The following is a 17,743-nucleotide window of genomic DNA, read 5'->3' as shown; positions in this document are numbered from 1 at the left end:
AGTGAGAATACATTAACAATTTTCTACAAGTCAGTCACGAAAAAAACTACCAAAAATTCGAGTTTAGATCGAACATTTTATCCGTTAAAGTTGGGAGTCATCTTTTTGGAGAAGGATGTAGAATATATTTAACGTAAATCTTTATTAAATATTTATATTTGTATTTCTAAATACATAAATTTATATTTAATATCATCACCGAGCTATATAAATATTACCTGGATGCTCAACCTATATAATAAAAAGGAGACTCACCTTTCAGCTGTTGGCAGCCATTTGATGTATACATATATATATATCTGTATATTAATATATCTATCTAGAAATAGATTCTATATAAACTTCATTTTGATCATAAGTGTTTTTATTAAGTATAATTATAATTTTGTTTTAATGACTTTTATAGAGGATAGTTAAAGTTTTTGAATCAATGATTCTTAAAAAGGATTTGCTTTGAAAGGGACTTCGGCATAAGATCTGTTTTGAATTGTTCATAGATGTTGTTTGATTCATGATGCAATCGAATTTTACAGTAAAGGAATCTAATTTTTTTTTGTAATTTAAGAACGTGGTAATTTAAAGGTGAATATTCCAAAGTTTGCAGTTCAAGATCCTTAAATATCTATGACTTGCCATTACATTTTTGTAATACACAGCTGGTAAACCGTTTTGAATTAATGTTGCCTTGGTTTTTAGAACTCCTTGCATTTTGAGTCTCAAAAGGCATTTCTCTGTTTCTTTGCATATTTCTATTACATCTTTGATGGAAACAAAAGACCACCATTAGATTTTCTTGCTATCAATGAACAATTATGTCTGTCCGTTACATAGTTGTAAAGAGATTCCAAGCACTCATGACATACTAAATGCTTGGAGACTGATTTGATAAAATATCCACCAATATAAACATCAACATATGCTTTAAATTGAGAAAGCGTGCAAGCGAAGATTTGGTATGGGGCAAGATGGTGGAAGAGGATCCACCACCTTGGTATGGGGTATTCTTATGTCTTTACTTCATTGATATATACATATTATTGTTAAATAAGAGTGGATTGTAGTAAATTCATTCTATATTATTAATAATATTGTACAATACAATTAGACAAGCGAAATTTTTATTAAGGCTTAAAAACATTATCAATATTCCTAATGAAATTAATCATCAGTATAATCCCCCCCAATTTTTGAATCCTCCTTTACTTTATTTTAATATAAGTTATTTTTATATCTTTTTGAATATTTTCATTTAATTCAAAAACTAGTTCTTTGGCCCTACACTTGAATTTTTGACCGAAACATAAAACGATCAAAATGATGCTCTTCATCACTTTCAACGTCAAAAATTTATAGTCTTCCGCTATTAGTTTTAAAATATTATAATTAGGGAAAATATTCTTTTGGGTTTTGCTGAGTATACATATATTTTTTAATTTATAAAAATATTAAATAACGAAAGATACACACTAAGAAAAGTAAGCACTACAATGAATTTTTTAAGACTTCGATGCGTTGTAACCACTACGGCATTTTAGAACGAAGCAAAGAAACTTATGAATAATGAGAGTAGTTAACAAAAATCTGACGTTTTTATTGAATACCTAGATATTTAGAAATATATATTTGTAATAAGTGTAAATCGCAATAAATTAATAAATTATCAAATATATCATAAGTCTTAAACAATTAAGACAAAATACAAATATAAACTTAAATCAATGAAGTACATTAATAAATACATATTTGCATTACATCATTATTTACAATTGTTAAATAAGAAAATAATTTTAATTGCTAATATCATATTAATATGTTTTACAATTGTCAAGTAACATAATCTATTATTTAGTGTGAATAAATACTTAAATAATCGTTCTTATATACAGTTTTGTTACATCGTAAGCATTTAGTGTAATCCGTAGTTTATTTAGTGAATATTGATGTGGAGATCCGAAATCATGTAATATTTAAACATAATGACAAGTGATTTAGTAATTCAGAAAATGACTACCGACTCACTAACTTTTAAAATAGGTTAAACGAAATTAATATTTTCAATATAACTCTACTTAAGTTATAAGATCACCGATAATTTGTTAATATATTAATCCCGTAAGTTCCCATGAACTATTTATGTATACATTTAGGTAATAGAAGAGTTGAATATGTTTTACGGCTTTTCTGATAATGAAATTAAATTCATGCTCCAGGATCGTCTTCTACTTTTTTTTCTAATGACAGAAGAGACTCAGAAGTTATAGTGTAATTGTAAACGAGGATGAAGTGTCCAGAGTTACAGAAATAATACATACTTATAAATGGAGTCATAGATATGAGTTGTTTGTTTTTATGTACATCAATTACATTAAGGACTCAAATCAATGAAAGAGTTTTCTAAGAATATTAGAAGACGAAATAGAGTATACTTTTGTTCAATGGAATAGATGCAGATGATATCTTTTTGTTCCTCACTGTACATTTAATTCCAGTATTACTCATACTGATTAAACCTATCCTCAGTGGTTACAGAAGTATTATAGTATACACCGATTCCATACAAGATATAGAGATGGACGGATGAGTATTTGAACCAATAGATGATGAAGTAACAGATTTGGACCTTAAAAGGCATCTGCACTTCCATTAAATGAGATGATATCCATCGAGTAAGGCACAAGAACCTTTTATAAAGAAATGAGATCCCAGAACATGATGGATATCATATCCCAATGTCATAAACATAATGTAACTATGATCCATACATCCGGATGTTCCGTGAAAAATATCCATCCAAATCATGCTTATTGCCCTAGAAGTAATTAATTTGATGACTAAAGTTTGTCACACGAACTGTCTTCACAAAAAAGTGCTGAAGCCAAAATCATTTTATTTCTTCCTCCTTCACCCGATAAAGTAGTTTGTATGCAGGAGGTTTCGTGGTACTTCTCATTTTCTATTTCTTAGATATTATTGGTAAAACTCCTTCGAGCACAAATTTTTCTGGCTTGATATTTGTTTTTGAAAAAAATAAAAACTTCTGTTCTAGCCTTTTTTTTATAGCCAAAATTGATCTTTGTGTGTTAATATGTATATATTTTTTCAAATTTTGTAATCATTCTCATTTGTTTTTTAACAAAATAATGCTAAGTCCAGACACTTCATATCCATCAATTTCAATGGACATGTAAAGCTTTGTTCATATTTTGTTTTATTGAGTGTAGTCGTAGAATTAAAACATTACAGTTGTGAGAAATAGTCTAGCAAGGGCCTACGATTAAGTAAGTAAAGAATACAATGTTCATTAATGATAAATTTTCTTTTAAAGAAAACAAATATTTTGCTTTCTATCGTATAGCTTACATTAATATTAGTATTAGAATCTCCCTTAGTTTATCAACATGATCCCTGAAGATCAATTAAGAACCATTATCCAAAAGGAAGGGAAAGCTTACCTGGATTCAAATTCGAAGAAGGTGGATGCTGCTAAACTATCTGATCATTTGTTGAAAAAGTTGCGAGAGGTAATCGAGGATCGAAAAATAGTTGTTCATGTAACAACCATTCAACAGGAAGGACAAGGTTGCAATTCTGGATCTCGCTGCTTCTGGAATGAGGTGAGACATTGCTTCTTATTGTGAAGGATCATGTGTGTATTTACTATTTAGGAAACGGACTCTGCAATCACAGAAAATATCATCACTGAAGATTTTATTCATATTATCAATGCCTACTGTGTTCTAAGAGATCCTTTCCTTGATAGCAGTGATGACGATGAAGGTCATTGAATTCGTTTTTTCCCTTCAATCATTGTCACATGTGGAAGTTCAAGACTATGAGCGGGCTTGTAATGCTCTAGAATTATCATCCCTACTGGATCCCCTATTTATTCAATGTTTAAAAAACAAAAACTGTACGGTTATCTAGCTAATTCGTCCTTAGATTACATTATCTATTGCTCACGTCATTCCTTTTATATTGCAGCTCCTTTCATTTTACCACTTGTTCAAAGGTTGTTATATATTCTAAGAAGTGAATTAAAGGTATTGGAAACTCTTTTGAATGAGGTAATCTCTAGAACCTGAGTTCCTATTTTATTTCATTAATGGTGTTTTTATAATGCATTACTTACTCTTATCATTAGAATGAACATATTGCAATTAAAATCTTACATGAGATAAAGGACCTTGCAATTTTGAGTAGAGAAAATGATGTTTTCAAACTTTGCTTGGAGATATTCAATACGTATGCGCAAAATGCACCGAATCTCATGGTAAAATTTATTCAAAATTCTCGAAAACTAACGGTACATCATAGTCTTACTTTATTATAACAATACGGTACACATAGTCATTCATTAATTATCGATACAAGACTCATTTAGGAAAGTACTCATCAGAATTGAGGGGGAATGATGCTCTTTTTCAAATAATTAATTCCAATTATATACGAGAAGTGCATGCTTCTGTTCTCATTCAAAAATATTGGAGAGGTTACTCATATAAAAAGAGATACAATGTTATGTTAAGAGGATTTATGGCTCTGCAAAGACTTTTCATGATGAAGCGATCCGCTAAGGAACTAGCCAAATGGACAAAATTATTTGAAAAATCTGACACATGCTTCTTAAAAGGTTACCAATCCTTGGTTGGGCGCCGACTTTGCCATGAAGGTCGATATTCCTACATCTCCACACTTTCTCCCAAAAAATTTAGAGATTATCAAATAGGAGAGCAAGGACGCGCCGCTACCCAAATACAAGTACATTTAATGATTGTTTTACGAAGTATATTTTTTTAAATGTCTGATTTCAGAATTTCTGGAAGGAAGTTAAGCATAAAAAGATCAACTTAGAGTTTGAAGAAACAAGAAAGAGGGATTCTGCCGCTAGGACTATTCAAAAATACGCATGCAAGTGGTTATTATGCAAGCAGAAGAAGTATCAATGGTCAAAAACTCTTTTTTCCCCTACGGATCTCTCAAAAGATAAGATTAAAAGTATTCAGGATGAAATCAATTTTTTCCAAAAGACGTTAGGCTCCAAGGTAAAAGTTCAATCCCACATTATTTTAGCGCGTTTTTTTACATTCAATTAAACATCTAGGTTATAGAGAAGGAAAACTTTATTGAGAAATATAACGAAAGCCAATGGAGATTTGCCAAGTTTCAACTTTCTTTAAATAGGTCCCGACTGTCTGAACATAGAATATCCGCAAGACTGGCCCAATCCATTACTATATGTGAGTTGATATCTAATCCACCTGGTCTAGATGTGTATGACCCAGAAAGAGATTGGAAAAACTTTCATACTCTATCTCTACCTGCAGCCACTGCTTCAAGAATCGAACATAAAGCTACGATTGAAGACTTCGAGGCTCCTAAATGGAAGGACGCCGTTAACAAATGCATTGAGCAATACTATGATCTTCCATAAATATACATTTATTTATCTTATCGGAGTTAATCAATTATCACCATTGGGGTCATATATACCTTCTTCCAATCTTTGGTCAGGATCTGCATAAATAAAATAATATTTGCTCGAGTGATTCCTCATCATATGAGTACTTTTTTTCTTTATTATTCTTGAATACCATACCAGTGAACTTTATTCCAATGATAAGCTAGCCACGCTACGTTCCAAGATCTAAAGAAGTAAAGTTGTTTGCCAGGGCAGGTTGAGGTCTTGTAGACATTGTCGCCTGATATATCTTTGTATCATAAATTACCAGTTGGTATGGGTGTCAGATGGTTTGAACAAGCTTCAATTTTTTTTGCAGCTAGCGCTAGCAACTTATATTTGCTATAGCAAATGCAAACTGTGAAATTGTGGACTAATAATCCACGCAGGAAAATATTAATTGAGGAAAAGTAGCTGATTATATATTTCTGGCTTACAATTATATGTTATTTTAAACAAAGGGAATGTGGGAAGGTATTGAGTCGCAGAAGTTGCATAGGAAATGTACAATGTCTAAAAGATGAGTCATACACACTAACTTTAGAAACTTTATTTGGAATAATTGTCATTTCTTCGTAAGAAAAACAGTGCTTTAGACGCAGACGTAGGAACAAATTGAAGAGCGAGAAAGAGGTAAAATATTAAATTAGATGATTTGCTTAACAATTAAGGAAGTAAGTGGGAACTGTTATGATTATTGAGAATGAAGAGTGGGGGAGGAAAGGGAGGGGGGGAAGGAATTTTGAGAAACGAAGCTCAATAATCTTCTGAAACTATATATCAATGGTACCAGTGTCTTACTTAAAATATTAATTGACAAATAATTATTACTAAAGTCCTGAAGAGATAGAAAACTCTATCATTTCAAACGTTTGAATCGGATACACTCTACCTCCGGACTCCTTTCCTTATATTGCGAACTTGAAACTGAGCCTGAGAGAAGGGAGGAAGAAGGGGAGGAGACTCCGTTAAAAACGTTTCCTTTTCTTTTTTAGCTTCTTCGCATCAGTTGATCAGAGAAGGGAAGCATAAAGTTGGCAGCATTGAAGTACAAGTGGCCGAAATATTGCAGAGGCCACAAGAGAGAAAAAAGGAACAATCACTATCTTTATCTTGAATAAGTTGCTACTTGCTGAGTTCCGTCGAAAGTTGTATTCTTATTTTTTTATCGTGGAAGAGCTACATGAATGCTTGACTTGGTTATCGATCTTGGGGACGACAATACCCGATCGAGACGCATAATTTGAGTGAAATAACATAATCAGAAGTATACGGGTTTTACACCCTGGATGCCTTGTAATTGACAAGCTTTTGGGTAGGTGATGAGGATTCTATCTCTCTCTTCATTTATGTTGTTCGATCAATTCATTTAGAGGCACCACAATTTATCATGTACAGTCCTTAAAATAATATAAGTTGTGTCCACCATATTTTGTAGTTAGGTATTTTTTTCTGCGTATTTATTCATTGTACTTGACTCCTTCTGGTAGCTGAATGTATTCATGAGATAAATCAATTGAAATCATAATAGCATTATACCCATAATTGAAGGCTACCAATGATTTACAGATCCCTGACACCATTGTTCAAAAATATGCTCTTAGAACTTCGATGCTATTTCATCCTATTCTATCGAATCGAGTTATTTGGTCTTATTCTCCATATGATCGATGAAATCAACATAAATGAAGCATACGCATCATGACATTTCTGAGGTAGTTGAAACATGATTAATTATATAAGGAATTCAAATTAGGCCTAAAATTGATTAATCAAGATCAATCTTTGAAACAATAATGATATGCTTTTCGTATAAGCTTATCATTGGGTATCGTTTAAAGAGAATTACTATGATAAGATAATTAATTTGTTTATTCATTATTGTCTTGGATTGAAATAATTGAACCTTGAAAGAAAATATTATATACAAGGTATTTCGGCAAGTTTCGTCTACCAATTTCGCTAATATTTGGAATTTCATAAAAAAGAGATCATATGTTTCATATAAGGGGTATTTTTATCATAAGTGTTGTAAATTATTTAATAAATATATCTCTTAAAGAGAAAACATTTCATTATCAACTTGAGACTTTGTTGTCAATTTGTAATCTATATTTGCAAAGTAATTTCATAGATATATTCTAAGATGCTAGACTAAATTCAATTTTCTTTTTTATTACAGGCTTAAGTGTATGACAAATAATGAGTAACCGCTATGGACGATCTTACTTTAGATCTGTCCCTAATCGTATGCATAGTAGAAGGGGTAAAAGACCATATCCTGTTCGACCCCTATTCCCAAATAAGGAATATGGTCGCCCATTATCTCCAAGATCTTATATTCATAGTAGTCAGATAGACGAGGAGCATCATAAACTAAACGACTCGAGGAATTTTAACAGTAAAGAATCTGATCATGATGCACTTAGTTTTCGAACCAAAAGGCGACGTTCATTTGATGAGGATGTTGAAATACCAACTTCCTGGGAAGTTAAGCTCCCTGCGCCTTGTAAATTATCTAAATCTGATAATAACGAGAATGAAGAATTGAAGGAGCCAATCCTTGAATCACCCGCTAGTCCTGTTGAAGCAAACACCCTATTGTCTCCAGAGTCTCCTCCTCCTCCTACTATTCCAGATAAGGGCGTCAGACGAAGTAAGACACCATCATCATCACCATCGAACAAAAATGTGCCCATAATTCCTCAAAGTCCTGTGATACATCTATGTCGTTTGTGTTCCAGCTGTGCTCCTTTTCGGTCAGAGCATGATCTTCTTGTTCATTTGACTGTTATTCATTATCGGACTAAACTTATGAAACGTGTAATTCAACCCTATAAGTGCTTAAAATGTGAGTACAGTCCGGCCGTTCCTGATGATGCAGAAGATCTTTTAATGCACTATGGGTGTGACGAAAAACTATCTTTTCAGTTCTATGATCAAGACTTGAAAGACTTATCTATTGAAAGTGAAGAAAGGAGTTCTGGTACATCAAATGATGATCTCAAAATATGCCACTACAATGATGGAGCTAGAATCTCCATTACGTGTGAAATATGCAACTCTTGCTTTGACAAGGAAAGACTTTTTATTCGCCATATTTCTCTTCGACATTTTACCAAAGTATTATGCGACGAACTCCCCAAACGAAGCCCTTTCATCTGTCCATTTTTGGACTGTAACAAGGAAAAAAATAATTTACATGCTCTAATGCTTCACTATGGATGTGAACACAATATAAGTATGGACTTGTACTTAAAAGCAACCGGTGGAAGTAAGGGTTCTATTCGTATAGTTGTAGATGAGCCCCCAAAATCTCCGACTAAGTCAATAGAACCTCCCTCTATTGTTTCTCCAGACTCTAAGGTCCTTGACAAAGATACATCAAAAAAGTCATCTAAGAAATGCTCGTCATCTTTAGTTTGTAAAAAATGCCCAAAGAAAACCTTTGCCTCTCAAATGTCATTAAATTATCATTTAATGGTAACCCATTTTTTCCCAGATTTACCCAAAATTGGACCTTATTCATGTCCAAAGTGTGATGATAAGTATCCTGAAAGAGTTGATTTCACAAAACATTTTCTAGAAGTGCATCTCACTGAGTATTTAGAAGATAATTCACTTGCATCGAAAAAAAATGAGAAAAATAAGTTGTTTGACGAATATACTAATATATTTTCCGATGAACATTCATCTGAATATAAAATCCAAAAATCATCAATAGCCTCTTCAAATAGTCATAAGCAATCTGATGTTCGGCGCAAAATTACTCAAAAATGGGAAACTACTTCAGTCGATATTCAAAATCAACGAATCGAAGAGCTTGAAAAATTAATATTGGACCTCAAGAATGAACATGAGGATACATTGAAGAAAAAGAGCTCCGACTTTGAGAAATGGATTCTACAGAAGGAGAAGCAAATTGAAGACGAAATTGATAAAAGAAAGAGTGTAGAAGATTCTTGTGAGCGCTCAAATTTAGATGTTATTGAGCTCCAAAAACAGCTTGAGCAAGTAAGAAAATCACATAAGTCATCGGAGGATATGCTGGTTGAAAAACATAATCTTAATCATTCTCTCATGAAAGAAAAAAAAGTCACTAGAAAAAGAAGTGGATCGATTTAAAAATGAACTAAAAGAATCACATGATCTCTATGCTAACCTTGAAATGTCTTTGAAAGAGCTCAAAATTCAATTTGATAACCGTGGGGATCAAATAGAAGATTTGAATAATTGTCTTGTGGATAAGGATGATGAAATCAAGGACGCATCAAGTGAGCATGCGAAAGAAATAACGTCTCTTCAAAAAAATGCATCCAAAGCTGAGAAGTCACTTGAGACATTAAGAGCAAAATTAAAACAATGCAATGATGAAAAAAGCGAAGATGCTTCTCAATAAAGAAAATTCCAAGAAATTCAAGGAGGTAGAACATGAGTTGAAGGAACAAATCAGTAAGTTGAGTAAATCTAATAAGAAATTGGAATACGACTTGTCAGCAATGAAGGATGAAGTAGATCAATCCACACGTTCTGAAGTTAAGAGATTGGAAAAAGATCAGGGTTTAATTGAGAAACAATTAGAAGAGTATCAATCTAAATTAAAAGACTCTTCTGAATTGATTGATGGTCTTGAGGTTGAAAAGAATTCTCTTCTTGATAGTCTTGAAAAGGTTCAGAAGGTTCTTCGAGACTATGAGATTGTGCTACAACAAAAAAATGACAAATTAAGGGAAAACAAAGTTCGTTTAGATGAATTGGACACTCAGTCAAAGGACTCTTTAGCTAAACTCCAAAATGAAAACAAGGAATTGCATAAAAAGAACAAAGAGGTTACTCGGAGTGTAAAACAGCTTCAAACTAGTCTAAATAATTTAGAAAAAAATACTTACAAGAATTCTTCGTCTCTATCTCATTTAACCAAAGAGAAAACACAACTTGAAAAACGACTCCGTGAGTCTCAGGCCTGTGTGTCCTCATTAGAGGAAGATATGATTAATTTACAGGCGAAATTAAAAAAGAGTGAGGCAAGCATTGATACTTTAAAAACCCAAGTCAACTCAGGAGAGTCTCAAAAGGCAAAGGTGGAGGCCATTGTTCAATCACGAAAAGACGAAATATTATGTCTTCAGGTGAAACTGGAGGAAACAAATAAAAAATTGAGAACGTATGAGAAACAACTCCGTGAAGAATCTACAAAACATGGAACAGCTCACTTGTATACTCAAATTCAAATATTGGAGTCTTCAGTTCATAATAAAGAGTTAGAGATACAACATCTGAAAGCAAATTTGAATCAGCTCAAGGAGGAGTTGAGAAATGAGAAGTCTTCATTTGACAGTCAACTGAATAGAATCAAATCACACAATGAAAAATTTGAGGTTGAATACTCGGAAAAAATAACGGAATTAGAAACAATGAAATCCTCGGCCGCCGACACTTGTAGAGAACTCAGCAAGAAAGAAGAAACACTCAAGAAGATTAAGGAAACTGGGACCAACATTCAAAAAGTTGGAAAACTTATTCAAAAAGGGACTTCTTCAACAGAGGCCGTGAGTCAACTCCTTGGTCAAATTGACTCACAAAAGTTTGTAATAGAAAAAGATGTTGCGGATTTAGATATCCGGATCAAGGAAGAGCCTTTGGATAGTTCAATGGACAATGTCCCTATTTTCAATGCTTCTAAGCCATCTATTGTTCTTAATATGGATGGCCTTAAAAAGGAGAGAGTTGAATCTGAGCAAGATAAAAGCCTAAAGAAAAGTGTCTCTGGTCAAATAGTTTTGTCGCCCTATAACTCAGATTATGAAGAACTAAATTTTGATAACGAGGATGGAGATCGGTTTGATAACTTTATATTCCCATCTACTTCAGGCTACCTCAACGCACCGCTGAAAAAGTTTACAACTAGGAAAAAGAGTTCCCTTCTTGGAAAAAGGAGAACCAGTAATTCTCGCATTGAGGATTTGACTGGGAAATTTGATGAAACGGATGAGGACGTTGTCTGTGGTCTTTGCCTCCAATATGATCCTCCACTCCCAGATGATGTTCCTCGCTCTGAGATTTATAACACGGAATGGGTGGGATGTGACTGTGGTGTATGGTATCATAAGTTATGTACAAAGCTTTCCAAGTTCTCTACTCGGTTTTCCTGTAAATCTGTTAAGAAAAAATGTGTGAAGCCCTGATTCCTTTTTATACTGTTTCGCAAGTCCTCATACATTCTGTACTAATATTGAGTATTTTTATTATCGCAGAATTATCATGTTATTATACTAATTACTAGCCCCTACGGATATTATCGGTTATCCCCGCGAATTTAGGAAACATTTATTATTTTGGGAAAGGAACACGAAATGTTTTCCAAATGTTTATTATTTTTTTATGGTAAAAAAAAATTACATCTGCCTTTATTTTCTTTTAAATTTTGGGGTTGTTTATATGATAATTATGTAAGTTTGGTATTAGTAATAATTCCCAATTTAAAATCCAATATCAAATAACTCCACTGTTTTAATTAATAATTAGAAAAGAAAAGGAAATACTTGGATCGGAATGGTATTTTACATGATAATTATGTAAGTTTGGTACGAGTAATAATTTCCAGTTTAATATCCATTCTCAGGCCTCTCAAGTTTTGAAATAAGTTCTTATAAATGAATAACAATCAATCAAAAGAAGTATTTATTGAATTCAAATAAAACATTAAATTGTTCTTGTGGTTTCTTTTGAGGCCAATCACGGAGATGGGTGACTTTCATTTGAAATACTATGCTTCTCAATCAGCCATTTTGAACTAACTTTTGACTGATGCGAGTGCAAATGCGTGATAAATGCAATGCCATGTGAAAATGTGCAAGTTTTGTCCCAATTGAGTGAGACTTAAGAGCCTTGTATTCTTTTTTATATTTTAAATATCTCTTCTCCGGAAAAAAAATATATATATAAATATACTCTAGAGAAATACTCCGAGTGGGACTTTGTTTTTTCAAAATGTAGCAAGTTTGTTATGTACATGGCTATACGATATTATGATTTTTTTAAAGTGACCATATCGTTCGTTTCATGGATTGGAATCAACCTAATGGAATGATTTTTTATGGATGATCCTCATGAAAAAGATTAATGTATTATAGATTTTTTATGATGAGTCATAAACACATATATACTTGGGCCACAGTAGGGGTCAAATTCTTTGCGTGGTAATCATTATTACTCTAAAGAAATCCATCAATTTAACAAATTTTATAATGAAGGGACATGTTACGGACCCACAACTGTCAAATATCTCACTTAAATGGCTATTTTAGAAGCGAGTTAAAGTGTAAAATTGACTAATCAAAAAGTTATCTTAACAAATTACCTCCTAAAGAAAAATAGAAACGTATGCACTGGAGTTCATTTAATTGATGGTTGCATTGGACAAATTCAATGAATGGGGACAGTTTATTTCATATGAAGAAACGCTTAAATTGGCGAAATATTAGCTGAAAGACCCATTGATTTCGATACCAGGAATAGGAAGTGAAAACCTCATAATTCACCCACCATAAACTATGACTGTCAAAAAAGTATTTATACTATTAAAATTTGGTTCAGGGTTCAGTCCAGGCGCAGTACTGGCTCTAGACAATCTTTACTGGAGAACTGGCGCCAGCATTCCATAACAAAAGTAGGCGAGAAAAAGAATGTATCTTTAGAAGGGCGTAAGATAATTTACTATAATATTTTCTACATATATGTGGGTCTCCAGTGGGGAGGACCCATTTCTGGCGCTGGGGACCTAAGGAGGGTCAAGTATAAACTGCAGGTACACATTTAAAATGAAATAACAGCTAAAAGTAATTAAATTAATAATAATAATAAAAAAAGAACATTTCGCAGTTAAAACTACATTTCTACTGGGCGGGGGCTCCTCTAGGCTAAGGTGGCCATTCTTAAATAAAAATCTGTGACATTTTCAATGCGGCGGTGAAAAATAAATCTATGATATTCGAAATCTTGTCTGCACTAGCAGTATCTCTGTCATTAAGAATTGAATGGAATGTTGTTCAAGTCATCGAGTGGAAAGAGCCATTTATTACATCTCGCAATCTTTTTCTAAAAAAAAAGTAAGACTCACTGGTTTTTATGCAATTGCATAGTGATGTGCCGTGAGCTAAATTTTGCTGCTCGAGTATTTCCGAATTTCTAAAAATTTCCTTGGTAATTTAGAGTTAAACTATAAACCGTCTTGTTACTTCTCCTAAACACCAACTAACTCGTCAGTCAAAAATCATAATTAAAGAAAATGTTCATTTATATCCTGCAGATTATAATGAAAATTAAATTTAAATTATTTGAATAGTGGTCATAAGTGTAATTCCGGAGTTTAGGTAATCAACACATCAATCTTTTACAAAGTTTAAATCATAAAAAAAAAAAAAAATCGTATTGTAAATCTAAATATCTGTTGTTCTTTCTACACTAGACCAGACAGAATTAACACCTTCTTCTTGAAAATTATTGTTAATATCTATGACCTTTAATCTTTCTTTTCAATGTTGGTATGCGCCAAATGATTGGAAAATAACCAATGTAGTTCCCATCTTTAAAATGGGAGATCCTCTTGATCCTTTTAATTACAGACCAATATCTCTTACAAGCCATGTCTGTAAAATAATGGAGTATATCGCTAACCGGAATCTACAATCATTCCTCGAGAGTAATACACTTTTTTCTAGTGGGCAACACGGATTCCGTCCTAATATGTCGTGTGTCTTGAATTTAATTTCTTTTAGGGATGTTATCGTCAGTCGTGGTAAATTTAATCTTGACTGTGTTGTTATATGTATACTTTGATTTCAGCAAGGCTTTCGATAAACTCCCTCGCGGGGAACTTCTCTATAAATTGTCTAACATTGGTATAAAGGATCGGTTGTATAAGATACAGAGTGTAGTGATCAATTGCACTACCCACGTTCTTTGACATTTACAGTAACGACTAAATAGATAATTTTTCAGAAGATACCTTTTTATACGCGGATGATACAAAATCATCACGAATTTAAATCTCTCGTGATCTGAGATTTAAGAGGCATATACACTACATCAAAAGAAAGGACAATCGAAACTTGGGAATTATTAAAAGAAGCTTCAAACACTTTGCTTATGGTAAAACTTTATATCCTCCCGATTTTAATGTACGGACCTGGAACCCTTCAAGACACTACTTGATTAAGTCCTTAGAAAAGGTGCTATCCAGGTTTGTGTCGTTTTTTCCTTCATTGGTAGATACGATAATTATGAATTCAAAATCAAAAAAACTTGGCCACATCAATTTGTCTCCTAGACGTGCTATTAAATATATAATTACGCTCCACCGAATTTTAAACAAAAAGATAAACCTATCTCCCACACCATGGATACTAAAGAAAGGCCATCTCTTCCACAAAACGAGACTCTCCCCTAACAATACCATTTACCTTCCAAAACCAATCTGTACATCTGTAAGCATAGTTTCTATTACAGATCGACTAGTCTTTGGAATACAATACCTTTTTGCTTTTGCCAAAGAAGTGAGTCTGAGCTCAAGCGATTTTTAGTTAACTATTTTTTTGTGTGACACGTATATATATTATTTGCCTTTGTGGTTTACTTAATTCTGTGTGTGTTTTTTTGTTTTTTGTTTGTTTTTTTTGCACTTCCACCTTATTTAAAACTTTTAATATTTGTATCTTAAATTATTCAGATTTATTAAGAATGATAATTTATATATTTTATAAGCACTTAATATAAGTGGACCTTTATAAGCTCTGTTTATCGCAGCTGGTCAAAATAAATAAATAAATACTATTTCGGGTAGTGAATAACTTTTTTGTAGCACGTTACATACTTTACTTCATTTTAGTCTGAATCAAGTCAAATGAACTCCGAAATAATATACATCAAAGATAAATTTATCTGTCAAAAAGGGCCTCTCCTCTAACCTTTTTGACTTCTCCCTGCAGTCTTGCCCACCTTTGACACGGTAGACCGGTCTAGCGACTTATTTTGCAAATTTGCCCATGGGCTAGATTGACTGGTTTACCACTTAAAATAGATCCATGACGCTGGACCTATCTTCCAGGCGCTTGCAAAAGTGGTAGATAGTCTGATGGTTGACCACCTGCTGCTTCACGATATCTGAGATGTTATGCCCTGTGCAGATCAAAGTTGCAAACTCCATTTTGTTTCCATCTTTGTCCACATGATTTTCATTATTAACTACATTTTTATCATTGAAACTCTCTACACTTAGCAAAAATGCAGTTTAAGAGGCGGTGCAAGACTTCTTCACTATAAGTTATAAAAAATATATTTTTGCGGAGCTGAAGATTAAAGTTGTTATGTATTTTTATTAATATGATGAGTAATTAGATATCCAGGCTCGTCGTCAGGATCGGCTATTAGATTCCATCGGAGGGTAGTACAGAGTGAATGCAAAGGTGTATTCAGGTTCTTAATTAACATGCCATCAACTTAATTCAAAAGAATATAATTTAACACAAAGAGGATGCACGCACATATAAATTGGATAGACCGGTCTCAACATCCCCCCCCCCTTAAAACCATTTGGTGAGATCGAAGTTTATTCAGATGTCTGATTTTAAGTTCACTATCGATGTGAACAATCCAGATATAAATAGTAGATTTTCTCGAACGTAACGCCTAAGATCCATTTAGGGTTGTGAGAGTTAAAACGTTTACACCAAACATTGGTACTTTCTCTGATTGGCTCTTTACCTGGGATGTTTTTGTTAAGAAGTAAACCATCAAGACAAGTACGTACAGGGTGTCCACGATAAATTGGAACTACTTTAAACTTCATCCAGATCCTTAATGTGGATATTCGGGGTTAAATCATACTAATATAAAAGGTTGCGTGAACAATACAATATAACTTCCACCACAATTGTTTTGACAACAAACAATAGTCATCATGGAACAAGCAAGGAGAGACGCCATCCTCTAATTGGCTCGCGCGGGACACAAGCCCTCTGCTATCTACAAGCTTCTTAACTACCCCAAGACCACGGTGTACCGGGTCTTCAATGCCTGGGAGGTTGAGGGGAAGGTCTGCCGCAAGGCCCACAAAATGAGAAGTGACCGTATCCGCATTCCCCGGTTCATTGAAGGCCTCTGGATGTCCATCAAGGCTTAACCGGGGGCTTCCTTGTCTAGGTTGCCCAAGAACCGCGGAGTGAGCAAGCAGCTGGTCTCCAAGGCTGTGAATGAGGACATCGGGTACAGATCATACCGAATGGCCAAACAACACATCCTCACGGCATCCATGAAGGCCACCAGGCTCACCAACGGTAAGTGTCTCCTCAATGACCTGAAGAGCCATGGAGGAAGAATAATCTTCTTCTCCGACGAGAAAAACTGGACTGTCGACAGAAGCTACAACGTCCAGAATGACAGGTGGCTTGCCAAGGAGAGAGAAGAGGTCCCTGCAGTCTTCACCACAAAGTTCCCGGCCGCCGTGATGACCCTGGGTGTCATCTGCAGCACCGGTGAGGTGATGCCTCATTTCTTCTTCAATCCCAAGGAAAGGGTTAACTCGATAAGGTACTGCAAAGTCATGGAGGAGTTCGTCATCCCCTGGATGAAGGATACGGCCAGTGGGAGGTAGTTCATATTCCAACAAGACTCAGCGCCCGCACACATCGCCATGAGGACCACTAACCTCTTCAACTCCCAAGACATCACTTTCTGGGATGGCAACACCTGGCCCTCCAACTCACCCGACCTCAATCCGTGTGATTACTACTGGTAGGGGAAGTTGGAGAGGGAGGTGTGCAAGGTCAGCCACAAGAGCATCGCAGCCCTGAAGGGCTCCATTACGAGGGAGTGAAATGCTGTCGATTCCGCGGAAGTCATCAGGGCATGCAAATCCTTTAGGGGCAGGATGGAGAAGATGGTGGCTGCTGAGGGAGGACATGTTGAATAAATTTATTGTTTAATATCATGTCTAACTTTTTCATATTAACAAATACACTCCAAATTCCATTTTTATCAAGCAGGTTGAATTTTAAGATAGTTCCAATTTATCGTGGACACCCTGTATATTATGACAAAAAAGAAGTTCAGCCGGTGACATTTCACACAATAAAGGAGTAGAACGATAAGTAAAATGTATTCCATCTTCAGATATTCCAGGATTCGTCTTCATCATGTCTTTCAAAATCTGCACATTCCTCTTGACTTGTCCGTTAGATTCTGAATGATATGGCAGATAAAAAGACACCTTCACCCCCACTCCGACAT

General features: G+C 34.2%; 2 protein-coding genes and 2 long non-coding RNA genes across 9 annotated transcripts; 2 read left to right on the top strand and 2 right to left on the bottom strand.

Annotated features, from left to right (window-relative positions):
• Positions 1–1,570: 1,570 nt before the first annotated feature.
• On the bottom strand, positions 1,571–3,873 carry LOC139907592 (uncharacterized). Its single transcript, XR_011784295.1, has 3 exons — positions 3,732–3,873; positions 3,453–3,675; positions 1,571–3,268 (listed from the first exon to the last, which is right to left on the bottom strand). It is a non-coding gene; the product is annotated as an uncharacterized lncRNA (long non-coding RNA).
• LOC121131778 (IQ calmodulin-binding motif-containing protein 1) lies at positions 3,766–5,556 on the top strand. Of its 3 annotated transcripts, none has more exons than XM_040727163.2 (6): positions 3,766–3,910; positions 3,982–4,064; positions 4,142–4,270; positions 4,372–4,758; positions 4,812–5,042; positions 5,102–5,556. In XM_040727163.2, exons 1-6 carry the CDS (start codon positions 3,766–3,768, stop codon positions 5,429–5,431), a joined length of 1,305 nt encoding a protein of 434 aa, XP_040583097.1. In that variant the 3' UTR covers positions 5,432–5,556. The 3 variants fall into 3 exon arrangements, with proteins under 3 accessions (XP_040583097.1, XP_040583095.1, XP_040583093.1); XM_040727161.2 differs by having other exon boundaries at positions 4,348–4,758; XM_040727159.2 differs by having other exon boundaries at positions 4,142–4,303.
• LOC139907591 (uncharacterized) lies at positions 5,424–6,036 on the bottom strand. Its single transcript, XR_011784294.1, has 3 exons — positions 5,896–6,036; positions 5,597–5,831; positions 5,424–5,514 (listed from the first exon to the last, which is right to left on the bottom strand). It is a non-coding gene; the product is annotated as an uncharacterized lncRNA (long non-coding RNA).
• LOC121131779 (uncharacterized) lies at positions 5,955–12,421 on the top strand. Of its 4 annotated transcripts, XM_071894033.1 has the most exons (3): positions 6,026–6,091; positions 6,454–6,773; positions 7,641–12,421. In XM_071894033.1, exon 3 carries the CDS (start codon positions 7,661–7,663, stop codon positions 9,581–9,583), a length of 1,923 nt encoding a protein of 640 aa, XP_071750134.1. In that variant the 5' UTR covers positions 6,026–6,091; positions 6,454–6,773; positions 7,641–7,660; the 3' UTR covers positions 9,584–12,421. The 4 variants fall into 3 exon arrangements, with proteins under 4 accessions (XP_071750135.1, XP_071750136.1, XP_071750134.1 ...); XM_071894034.1 differs by lacking the exon at positions 6,454–6,773 and having other exon boundaries at positions 5,955–6,091; XM_040727164.2 differs by lacking the exon at positions 6,026–6,091 and having other exon boundaries at positions 6,556–6,773.
• Positions 12,422–17,743: the final 5,322 nt, after the last annotated feature.

The sequence above is a fragment of the Lepeophtheirus salmonis genome, chromosome 1 (assembly GCF_016086655.4).
Source record: "Lepeophtheirus salmonis chromosome 1, UVic_Lsal_1.4, whole genome shotgun sequence".
Taxonomy (NCBI): Eukaryota; Metazoa; Arthropoda; class Copepoda; order Siphonostomatoida; family Caligidae; genus Lepeophtheirus; species Lepeophtheirus salmonis.
The sequence above is the reverse complement of the archived record's forward strand: the minus strand, read 5'-3'. Positions and strand labels throughout refer to the sequence as shown.